Raw genomic sequence first — 13,300 nt, 5'->3', positions numbered from 1 at the left:
AAAACAAAACAAAAATAAAACAAAACAAAATAAATAAAAATAAAATAAAATAGGTAAATCAAACTGAAACCCTGAGGCGAGTCCAAATAAAACAGTTTAACTATAAAAAAAATTAATAATCCGAAACAAGCTGCACACGATAATTAAACTCGAGCTACTATAGTGGTGGTGGCATAAAAGTGATAGGTAAACAAAACACAATGCACATACGCGACTAGCTGGAAAGCGACAGGTTTCGTCTTGATCTCTAAAAACGTTGTAGTTCCACAAATAATTTTCATCTGTTTATGTCAAAATTAAAGCCTTCCTTACATTTTTAACTACTACCTAATATATTTTTGAGTAACAAACAGACGATAATGGTGTCACTAATGGGAAGTCATTAGTACCTAAGATGGTCATAAGAAATTTTATTTTTTTTATGGTGTTGCACCCATATTTTATTTATGCACTTTTTGGTAGTATTACTAGACATAGCAAGCTACATTATATATTTTTTCTGCGAATGTACCTCTGCGTGAACTAAGAATAAAATCTAGAAAAAAATATTTCTATTTTTTTTAATAGTAAATAAGACTGAAAAAAATCTATAAAAAATACATGATGTAGACTAATGTTTTGTCTAACAAACAGTTTTTGTTTCATTAGGATAGCTGCAATAGTTTTCAAAAAAAACAATTTTGAAAAATATCCGCTCTAGTGCCTATGTGATCAATTATCACCAAAACGCAGCGAGATGCGAGGCTGAATTTGTGTCAATGGTAGATTTATATCTCGCCGATGTTACCACACAAGTCACTTTCAAAATACCTTTCTGGGGCCGCTGACCTTATCTTATCCTGCTAGACCCTTTATTTTTAATATAACATTTATGAATCATTATAATCGACAGGACATTGCCTACCAATAAACGATGTGATTAGATATTTCTATGTATACTTATAAGACAATCTCGCTTTTACTATACAGGGTGTACCATTATTTAACACTCCCGCTGCCTATATCTACGAAATGAAAAAAATTGTTTTAGTTCTGGAAACTGGGGTTGTTAGGTCCCTCTAACAGCTTCAAATTTTTAGGACATAAGTTCATTCTTCATAAAATTCTCCTGAAATATATTTACGTACTGATCATTCACCCTGTGTACCTCCATGAAAGGGATTGCATGAAAGAAAAATAGCAATCATTTTGAAAGACGGCTTTGAGAACACCTAATAAGATTATGGATATTAGGATTCTTTAATACGCGAACGTAAAGAAAAGATAAACCGTAAGAGTTTCATTTTTTCGCCATTATCTGGAATAAATTGCGTAAAACGCAGAAAATATGCCGGGGATGTAACAGAACCAGGTAATCTCGTAGAAATAATGGATTATATACAAAAACCTAAGCTTTATCGCATGGAAGCTGCTTAATGACCCTGAAGCGCGCACTCGGATATGAGCTCTGGGCCATTCCATTAAAAGTTAGACACATAATATTTCAAAAATTGCGCGTGCCTTAAATAGGCCCCTTTTAGATGACAAGTAAAGTAATGAAATGATTCTTGTTCCTTAAGGAAGCGAAAGCAATTTTGGAGTATTTTTTCAAAGCAACTGACAGCGGTATAAAAAACAGTACTTGGGAGGTTTTCTCAAATATTATCATGGTTAACAATTTCTAATAATGGGATAAAGTTCTACGGAGAATGTAAGTTATCATATAGTCTGGTTTCAGTATCAGCCAAATCCATTTCATTCTAATTAACAGGAAATGCAAAAAGATTAAGCACCTCTAGAAGCTATTTATTGTTTGAATTAGTTTTTATTCTATTACAGTGCAACCTCTTTAATCCGACACCATATTGCCAGGCATTGTTCGTATTATCGGACATAATATAAAGATTTGTACATATGTATATTACGTAAGTACATACACATTTCATTATAACAATATAAATATAAATCATATACGGCACATAAAACTTATATAAGATAAAACATAAACATGTAGTTACATATACATATATTTTTTTACGATTTCACATTTTTTATTTTTCTTACTTCCAAAAAAACTCCAAAATTGTTACACAAAACACGACACGCAACAGGTTCTTCGTTATCGGCAAACAAATTGACATTGGGCGGACAGGCGCGAACGATTGTCGACTACGCGTGTATGCGCGAAGCGATCTAGTCTTTTCTTGTTTCGTTAAGATTTGGCCATTCGGATTAGCGTGTGATCAGATTAACGTGTGTTCGGATTAAAGAGGTTGCACTGTATTATATTAATAGTCGGAGAGCTGACAACGAATTATTTAGGGAATGTATTTTAGGTGAATCTGGAATCGTGAGTGAGGCAGAGCGTTTGCGGTCATTTCGCTACTGCGCAGCATGTGACATTTGCAAAAAAATAAACCAAATAATCTTTTAGGCAACTTGGAGGAATTTTTTAAATTTTTTATTTTAGCATTTATATATAACTCAGAAATAAAAATCCCAGACTATTTTGTCCGTAATGCGACAAAAAAGTCTTGTGCGTAGCCACAGGTACGAGAGAGATAGTCTATCAAACAGTGAAGACAGTCTGTCAGACATTGAAGACGATCTGCCAGACAGTGAATCATTAAAGATCAGTGAAGAGGAGGAATGAAATAAAATTATAAATTCATCACCGTTAAGAGTTAAATTAATCAATTAGAAAGTGAATATTTTTTAAATTATTTGCTAAAATAATTTTATCGACAACCCCTTTCCTTATTATGAAACTGATATATTTGTATCAATATTTTCTATTAACCTGATGTCAATTGACGTTAAAAATTAACTTCAATTGTAGGAATTAATATTATTTTAATAAAGGTTGGATATAAAAAAAATATTGAATAATTTAATATGTCAATCCTTATTATTGTTCCTGTTAAGATACAAAATGCTTTGTTTAGAATATCTAATTTTTCAAAGGATTTTTTTTAAATAATAAAATTTATGAATTTATTGAATATTCCTGTTTCATTAGAGTTGTTGCAAACTATTACGATATAAATTAAAATAAGAAGTATTAAACATTTTTGAAAATTATATTACATACAAGTTTGCATTGAATAAAACTGAACAATAAAAACAACTGTTACAACTGATAAATACGAACTAAACTGAACTTGCGTGATAATTATACAGGGTGATCCATTAAGAGTATCGAGCGGCTGTATATAGGAAACTAGACGTGTATTATGGGGTAAAAAATCTATTAACAAATACCGCCAAAAGAAATTGATTTAAAATATTTTCAAGTTTGTAACTTCACCGCTAGGAGGCGCAACTGTAGTGTTACAGAAAATTGTCGTTTTTTCGAAATTTCGCTTGTATAACCCAAGTTGAAAACACACTTTTTAGATACACTGTTATACCCTTCAAAAGTTTTGTTATTACCATAGCAATGCCAGTATGAAGGACGCCATTTTAAAATTTGGAAATTGTCATAACTTCTAAATACCTTAATCGATTTCAAGAAACGAGGGCTCATTTTAAAGAACTATTAATAACATTTATTTTGATGGTATGGGAATAAAAATATTATTTTCCTGCGCAACGGTAGACAATGCTAATCAGAAAAGCTATGTAATTGTCTCCGTTTACTAAAAAAATTAAATGCAACGATGTAGATTTTTTCATCGATTCATGGCTCGATAGACCATTTATTAAGGAAAAGAAATATACAAACTGGAGGTCGATATCTTTCTTCGTTTTCAAGTTATTGCTAAAATAGTGAAGTTGTGCCAGAACATCGTCCTTTATTTAGTTCTCTAAATAGACATAGTCTGAGCCAAAATTAAATTGTAAAACTATACCAAGCTTGCCTTTAAAAAAGTACTTGCTTTATTTTGAATTTTTTTCATAACTACAATGTTTCATGTTTTTATTAATTCCAAATATCTGAGTATTTATAAAGTTTATTGTTTTCATAACGAGGCAGGCTATGCCCTATGAAAATAGACAAATGAAAAATTATATCGAAATAAATGTGACAGCTCTTGTTACATCATGAAATTTGTGTGAGAAAAGTAATTGTGAAAAAGGAAAACGCCTTTTACGAATGAGGAAGCATATGATATGTTGGTAGTTTATTTTCAAAGTTTGGAAAATGCGGTTGTAGCCTCAGGAGAATACGCTTTGCGATACCCACGTAGAATACACTACTCCAGAAAAGTATTTCAATGTTTAGCTAGACGGTTAAGACAAACTGAACGAGTTCAACCACCACATTCTGAAAGAAGACATCGCCGTGCAAGAACGGAAGATAACACTATTAATGTGTTGGCTTATGTCCATGGAAATCCCCAAATAAGTGTTAGGAAATTAGTTAGAGACCTGCGATTTTAATATGGAACCACATAAAAAATTCTTAAAGACCATCAATTGCATGCCCATCATATAATATTAAAACAAACTCTTACAGAAAACGATTTTGTTCAACGGTTAAATTGCTGCTATTGGCTTAATAATGGAAAAGTTAATGTATACAACTTGAATTACTGGTCTGATACTAATCCGCACTAGATGCGTGCGGTAGATAATCAACATTGGAATTTGAATGTCTGGTGTAGTGTTATCAATGGAACAATTATAGGACCACATATTTTTGAAGGCAATTTAAATAGCGAAATGTATTTACATTTTTTGGAATTTATATTGCCAGAGTTGTTGGAAAACGTTCCTTTGGAGATAAGGAGGCAAATGTGGCTACATCACGACGGTTATCATTTTTCACATAATGTACAAAGTTTCCTAGATGCACACTTTCCTAACCGCTGAATTGGTGAATTGGTAGATGCAGCTTATTCCACTGGCCCTCTAAAAGTCCCGATTTAAAGTGTATGGATTTCTATTTTTGGGGTGGAATTAAACTTATAGTATATCAAACAAGACTAACTACGAGAGAAAATGTGATACAGCGAATTCGAAACGCTGTAAACAGTTTACCTAAAGCGGAAAATGAGGCAGCTGTTTTTTCTACGCGAAGACGTTTAAATCGTTGTATTTATAATGATGGACGACATTTCGAACATTTATAAATTACTTTCTTTTTTGACTTGTACACATATGTATGTACCTATGTATGTAATTTAAATATCATAATTTTATTTCTTTTATTGGGTTGTGCTGATCTGTTTTGTTTTTAACCACTGTTCATTAAAATTTCAAAAACCCTTCAATTTGGCTTTGATCTTTAATTGCTAATCTTGTGAACTAAGGTTTCCGTAGTAATAACGCATTTTTAAAGTATACAATTGCTAGAAAATATTTAAAAGAACTACTTTAATAAAATTCTATTATTTTTGCCATAGCTTCAAAACGTAAAAAGGCATTTTTAGTTTGTGAAATAATTTCCTTAAGAAGAAATAATACCACATCAGACACTTACATCCCAACGATTTTGATTATCTACCTTATGTGGGGCATAGCATGTCTCGTTATGGAAACAATCATCTTTATAAATACTTTGGAATTAATAAAATATTTAACATAGTAATTCAATCAATAAAAATTCAAAATAAAGCAAGTACTTTTTTAAAAACAAGCTTGGTATAGTTTTACAATTTAATTTTGGCTTGGACTATGTCAATTTATTTAGAGAACTAAATACAGGAGGATGTTGTGGCACAACTTTACTATTTTAGCAGTAACTTGAAAACGAAGAAAGATATCGACCTCCAGTTTGTGTATTTCTTTACCTTAATAAATGGTCTATCGAGCCATGAAAAAAATCTATATCGTTATATTTAATTTTTTTAGTAAACGGTGACAATTACAAAACTTTTCTGATTAGCATCGTCTACCGTTGCGCAGGAAAATAATATTTTTATTCCCATACGATAAAAATAAATTTTATTAATAATTCTTTAAAATGAGTCGTCGTTTCTTGAAATCGATTAAGGTATTTAGAGATTATGACAATTTCAAAATTTCAAAATGGCGTCCTTTATACTGGCGTTGTTATGGTAATAACAAAAAAAAAAGTTTAAACTAAACTTATGAAAATTATAACACTGTAGGTATTCTAAAATTTTTATAGCATGTTTATTAATTAATATTCAAAACTTATGAAGGGTATAACAGTATATCTAAAAATTGTATTTTCAACTTAGGTTATATAAGCGAAATTTTTTTTACCCCATAATCTTACACGTCTTGTTTCCTATATACAGCCGCTCGATACCGTTAATGGATCACCCTGTAATATAAATACATATACACATTGCAAACACGCGGCTTTTATATTGTCTGAAGTTTTCGTTTATTCTTTATTTATTAGGCATTTTGATACTTTTTAAAAATTAATGAAATGGTGGAAAAATCAGTTACTGGTTATTTTTAAGAAAATAGTACCTAAGATACAGTGTCAAAGTTTTATCCTTTTTTTTACATTTTCTAATAATATTTAACTAAATAGAAATTTAGGGATTCTTGGATTTTTTGAGGTGACAAATTCAAAGTCATTCATAGTTTTGATCTTACATCATTCTTGTTTTCATGTTTTTACAACTATGAACATGTATTGAAAATAGTATAGCCTAATCCACACGTTGGCCTGGCAATAATCAAGTCAATACATACAGCTACCTAAAAATTATTATGGATCAAAATTCCTCCTTAAAAAATTCTGCTTGAAACATTATATGCTTCACTGTTGGATTTCTTGCGGCAGCTGTGTTTGAGATACTTTTCAAAATGCGAAAGAACACTCTTTTGTTTATGACAAAATACTCTGCAAATATTGCTTTAATTGTTCTTCAACGCAATCAGTTAAACATCTTACATAATTAAAGTAAAGCATGTAGGTTATTTTATTAAGACTATTAACTTGGAAACAAATGAATGTCGCAATTTCCGGATTTTTTAAAATAATTTTTACATACGGTGTTTGGTGCGTTTCTCTCACCCTGCATAATAAAATGAAAACATAAGTAACAAATTATGTTCTGTAAACTTGAAACTTCCGAACTTTTTTACTGGAAATTTAAGCTGAAGGTAATTGATAATAAAATATTATAATGAACCTTAATTTTCTCAATTAAATTAGCGTCATAGTGAGATGAATTCTAATGGTTTCTCGATAACGCTAACTTGATTAATTAAATTCGCATTAAGTATGGCCTGGTGTTTTTAATTAATTTTGTTTGCATTCCAGGTTCTTAAGAGATTAGCAGTTGTTTAACTTTTTTAAAAGCAAATTAAGGTTATCAATGAAGATGGAATAAATTAGATGGTAGCAGAAAAATACCTATTGAGTTTAAGGTTCAAATTGCTTGTTATTTTAATTATAAACCGTTTCTCGAACATATTCTGCCAATTTTTTTATGAATTATTTAGGTACACCTAATTTTTTTCGAAATTTTCACATTTTCCTTATAATCGTGTTTCTAGAAAAAATGTCATGATTCTCTTTTTAAGTTAAAAAAGTGATAACTGCTTAATTTTGCAAATAAAATAGAATAAATATATACATTTTTGTGACATTTTATTATTTAATTAATTCATTTATTTCCGAATTTAGTAGATTTTTACCTATAAATAAATCAATATTTGAAATTTTGACTCGTGTTTCTCGAAAACGAATATTTAGTTCTATACAGAATTTATTTGTTTTGATTATCCGAATTCAAAATTTAAGTTTGGTCGATTAATCCTGAATGACTACACAGCCACACAAAAAAAAGTTGTCTGTACTTTTCATCCGACATATGTTATCTGAAGTATTTTTGCCTCCTGATCACGAATCCGGTGTCAGAATTGAGCTATCACATCACAGGAATTTCCTAACCTCAAAAAACAGGGCAAAAATAGCAAAAATTAACGAAAAAGTGCTAGGAAAAACGTAAACATTTTTTTTCTATATTCAAATGTTCATTTATATGGTTAAGACCCCGCCGAACGTGAATTCGTTTGTTCGTCATAACGTACTAGTGACTTATGACTTATAACTCACTAGTGACTTATAGGCCACATTATTCCTTTAAAACCAAAGAAATTATAGTATCATTATACAAGTGTTGGATAAAAAATATATATATTTTTTGTTTTATATACACTTGCATTGACTTTTCACATTGCATAAAATAGTCTACAGCTACTACAATAAATATAAATTTTCCCCACCAATGAGACCTCAAAAAAAACGGTTCAATTAAGGTCAAATATCACGAATTTTCAAAAAATAACAAATTCGCGCCAAATTTGGTATACAGGGGTTTTCGGGGTCGGTGAAGGTCTCCTGAATAAAAAAATACAGGGATTTAAGTCAGGTGAACGTGGTGGCAATGCATTAGAACATCCTGTGATTATTTAAATGTTGTCTTATATGTATTGCGACTGAATTGCGGTGATGCTCCGTTATGCTTAAAATACATGTCATTACGTAGTGTAACTGGTAGATCGTCTAATAATTCGGGCAAAGTATTTTGCAGGACATTCAAATAACTGTTGCCATCGAGACTATTTAATAATCTAATGGGACCGATAAGAAAATTGTTGAGAAAACCAATTCACGCGTTTGTATTAAATTCACTCTAATGCTACGTGGATATTTTCATCTGCGTAAACCTGCTAAAAATTTGTGGAAGTTCATATCTCTAGCTCTGTATTGGCGAATAATCATCGAGAATTGAAGACGATCAAGAGATAGAAATTGTTGAACTGGGTGAACACGAAACGTATGAATTAGTTTGGAGTGTACTCTATTCACTGTATTTTCGGAAACTACAGTCTATCTCAGTATTAATCTGGCACTGGCTTCTGGGTTCTTTTCCACCATTTCCAGAATGTCTTCTTCCACAATGAGTGTTCCAGTTTGACGAGGAGATCCGGCATTACCTCTGTTAATTTTAATCTGACCAATTTCTCGAAGACGGTTTCCAATATTTCTGAGAGTTTGACGACTTGGGATGGGATGATTCGGATATTTTTCATGATACACGCGTATCAAAAACCTAGAACTAATATCACATCGGTTTGTTCATAAAAGTTATCTCTATTGTTCATCTTATAATAATTAAAATCAACTAATTTATTAACGATAATTCAGATAATTGGACAATTCTTGAAAATAATGAGAACTGTAACCAATGGTCGTCTACTATGTTTTTAATAAAAGAAAAATGTTTTTGCTACTTTGAACCACATTGTTCAGTATAATCTTTACATGAGCACTATATGCATTAATTTTATTTTTCAGTTAAGTTTCGAATCGTTCTCGGTCGGAACGTTCGAATCGTTCACCTCCGGTGGATGTCCGGATGGTTTCATATCGATAAGGGAATCAAATCGACCGAGCTCTGGCGGCAAATGGTGCGGAAGTGCTTGGGGTTATACGGTCTATTACAGCGAGACATCGAGTTTGAATCTAACACTATCTCTGGATAGGTTGCCTCAACAGGTACGTTGCATTGTAAGCATAAGGGTAGATGTAGATTGAAATTCCCCATTGCTTTTATTGGCCGCTTGATTTTTCAACTGATACCGGCTAAGGGAACTTGAATAGTTGCTATTAATGGACTGTAATAAACTGTAGTCAATTATTTAAAAATGTACAAATGTCTATGTCTGGTGTGTTTGAATTATATCTACTCTAACTCTATTATTAGTATTTGTACTTTTACTTAACTTAAAAGTAATATGCGAATACAAATTAATTCAAATTTATTTCAAAATTTTTGTTAATGACTGCTATTCAACATTCATCATTTTGAAGGTCATAGCGTAATTAACCACGATAGATGAACCGATCTATTTCTGCATTAATAAATATAAAGGGTGTCCCAAAATTTACGCAAGAAGTAATTTTGATAGAAAACAGGTTTTTAATTAAAAATTGTAAATTTTTATTGATTCATAAGGGTTATGCATGGAACAGCATATCGGGTGAATGACCTCCGCGTCTTTGCTGGCACATATGCACTCTTTTGTATAAATTTTCCATGACCATTTTGCATAAATGAGGCTGAATTTCGTTGATACAGCGCTCAATTTCCTCTTTCAAGGCGTGATCGTGGGCTTGTTGGCATAAACCTTAGATTTCAAAAAACCCCAAAGAAACAGTCATTAAATCGCATAATCTGGGCGGCCAATTCCGATCACGAAAACGGGAAATTACACCACCAGAAAATGACTCATGCAGTACCTAATTGAACTGTTTCTTAGGCCGTACGGCATTTGACACCGTCTTGTTGAAACTACGTGTCATCTACATCCATACCTTGGCACAAATTGGCAATTTAGGCACAAAAAATTGGATTATCTGTCGCGATAACGAGCACCATTAACTGTTATTGCCTGATCAGCCACATTTTCCAAGAAGAATAGTCCAATGATGCCTCCAGCCCAAAATCCACACCAAAGAGTAAATAAATCCATCCACGTTGTGGATGCATTTATTTCTCAACAATCGCTCGTGGATTTTCTGAACATCAAATGCGACGATTTTGTCGATTAATGAAGCCATCAAGATGAAAATGGGTCTCATCGCTGAAGATGATTTTATTCGAAAAATTAGTATCGACTTTTTGGTGTTCCATAATCCATTCAACGAACTCTCTTGGCTCTGCGTGGTCAAGAGGCTTCGGTTCTTGAGTCAATAGAACTTTGTAAGCATGAAGATGCACATCTTTCGTGAGAATATGCTGTGATCACAGTATCTAATTGATGTTCCTGGACTCTCAGTAACAGTTTAACAAACTACTTCAAATTCTTTTGTGTTGAACGACTTATTGATGGACGGCCAGATGGTTTTTGATTACTAATTGATCCAGTTTTTCTGAATTTTTCAATCGCTTTACAATTGTATTCTGATTATATTTTGTACGATTGCGAACTGTAACGGCCAAATGTTAATTATCTTTAAAATATCTCTTTCTCAACAATGAAAACGCGTCGTGTGGTGCTCCATTAATAACCCCGAACTGTTGCACTGTCTTTTGGGACACCCGAAAAAAATTTATACACGATGTTCGTTAGTACTATTTACGAAAATATTCACAGATTTAAGATCACATATTAACAATATTTTTTCAAAAGTCTAAGACCATCTAAAAAAATGTTTTGTTGCAGATAAATTGTTCTTGAAAATGCTGCCGCTTAATTATTCTAGAACTTTTGAATGTAGTTTATAATATGTGACTAAATATGATATTAGATAATTTGGCAATAGTTTTTTTTCCGAATTTTGTAAATTAACACCAAACGGACTTTTCAATTTGCGTCTAAATGGGAAACCTCTGTAATAATTTTACCATTTAACTAAAATAACACTTATAGATTTATTTTATCACCTCTGGAACTCTACGCTGTCTCTTTTACATAATATTTAGAGTAATATACAGTAATTAAAGTGGGGGTAGGTTATTGTCTTATAAATTAAATATTTGCCGTCTTAAATTAATAATTTTTTACACAAATATTCGGTATGATTACTAAATGATAACATCCAAATCTACATCTAAATATTGTTTACAATTTTGTTTTGTACTAAGTACCATATACAGGGTGTGGCGTGTATAATCTATAAAAAATAAACTACAGCTTCCTAACTATATTGTCTTATACGAAAAAGTTCTATTTTTGCGTTTTTTTTTTGTAAATTAAAGTTCAATTATGGATCAAAATATTTTCTCTGGACCGGTTCTGTCCGTGTGCAGTAGACCAGCCGCGTAAACAAATCGTCGTTGAAAGACAGAAATATACTTCTCAATATTTGGGTAATTTTTCAATGCAAAAGTACAAAAAAAACTAATATTTTCTTATTATAATAATAGTAATTACTATCTTAAATGCATTGTTGTTACTGCAAGAGTTCGCAAACAAAATCACATCCGTAAGCATCTACTGCATGCACTAAACAAACAAAAATATGGAACAAAATGAAATAAATCTTAACATTTCTAGAGAAAATGTTGAAATTGATCCCCATTAGTACGGATATAGACATGGCACCGACTCACACAATTTTGGCGAATATTTTCCCAAATTCCAGGTATTCCCCTAATTGTGTCAGCAGCTTCAAGCATACGGTTTCGCAATTTTTTCACCGTAGCAATTGAAGTATTGTAAACCAATGACTTCAAGTAACTCCAAAGATAAAAGTCCATTGGAGTTAGATCGGATGACCGAGGTGGCCACGCCACAGGACTAAAACGTCCAATCCATCGCTGAGGAAACATTTCATTTAAAAGTGTACTTCTCGTCGAGTGCTGTGTGGAGGAGCCCCATATTGAAGATAAAACATGCATGCCCGAACTTGTAACGCCGCATCGTCCAATAATTCAGGCAACCGGTTCTCCAAAAGGTCAGCGTATGTTGGTCCATTTAGTCGTTCTTCAAAGAAATAAGGACCCACAAGTACATCGCCTATTATGCCAGCCCAAACATTTACCGGGAACCGATGTTGAAAATGAGTTTCTGTAATAGCGTTAGGATTTTTATCGGCCCACATGTGCATATTATGGAAATTCACTTTATCACGGTAAATATCGCCTCATCTGTTACACAAACATAAGCAGGAAAGTCTACTTGATTGGCACATTGCCGTAAAAACCATCTGCAAAAACGCATTCGTTGATCGCATTCTGGGGGTAAAATATGTTGAACTGGTTGCAGATGATAGGGGTGCAATAGCTGGCGCCTTAAGATGCGATGTGCGTACAGCAAGTAGAAATACTTGCTGTGCGAGTCGTCGAGTACTAATTGTGGGGTCTTCGTCAAGATTTCCCATCATTGCATCCCAACATTAAGGTTCACTTGCTGATCACGTCCTTCTCCTCGAGGATTAACACTTCCCGTATCTCGCAGTCGCTGAACGCACTGTGGGATTGTATTTGCACATGGGGGGTAACGTTGTGCCCATCGTTCCTGGTACAACCCAATCGCCGCGAGCGCATTTTCTCCGGCTGCACCATACACCATATCGAGACGTTCGGAAATAGTAAATGCATTATTTTCTCGGTTCATTGTAAAACTACTTTGTGTACAAACTAAAAAATTAAGCAAAGTAAGAAATAAGATGTAATCGGCACGCTATTCTATTTTTTACTTCGTTATAAAAATTACTGTCACTATCGTGGAATTACAAAATAAAAACTTTTGTCTGGAATCTTTCACTTTTTAACATTGATGGGTCAATGGACGATAGTTAATATTTAATAATTAAGTGAATAATGAATTCAATACAAATACAAAATCAGTTGACTGTACAAATTTTTTGACAATGTAACCTAACCTTCTTTTAGTAAATTATAAGGTTGAATAAAAACATTTCCAAAGTTTTTAA

General features: G+C 32.4%; 1 protein-coding gene across 1 annotated transcript in view; it reads left to right on the top strand.

Annotated features, from left to right (window-relative positions):
- Positions 1-13,300, top strand: part of LOC111691705 — a gene marked incomplete at its 3' end in the record, with an annotated part of 110,709 nt that overhangs the window by 49,572 nt on the left and 47,837 nt on the right. The window contains exon 3 of the mRNA XM_023454940.1: positions 9,215-9,415. Within this exon, the coding sequence (XP_023310708.1) occupies positions 9,215-9,415 (201 nt within the window). The remainder of the gene's footprint in view (positions 1-9,214; positions 9,416-13,300) is intronic.

This window comes from Anoplophora glabripennis, unplaced genomic scaffold, assembly GCF_000390285.2.
Source record: "Anoplophora glabripennis isolate ALB-LARVAE unplaced genomic scaffold, Agla_2.0 scaffold449, whole genome shotgun sequence".
NCBI classification, from domain to species: domain Eukaryota; kingdom Metazoa; phylum Arthropoda; class Insecta; order Coleoptera; family Cerambycidae; genus Anoplophora; species Anoplophora glabripennis.
The sequence above is the reverse complement of the archived record's forward strand: the minus strand, read 5'-3'. Positions and strand labels throughout refer to the sequence as shown.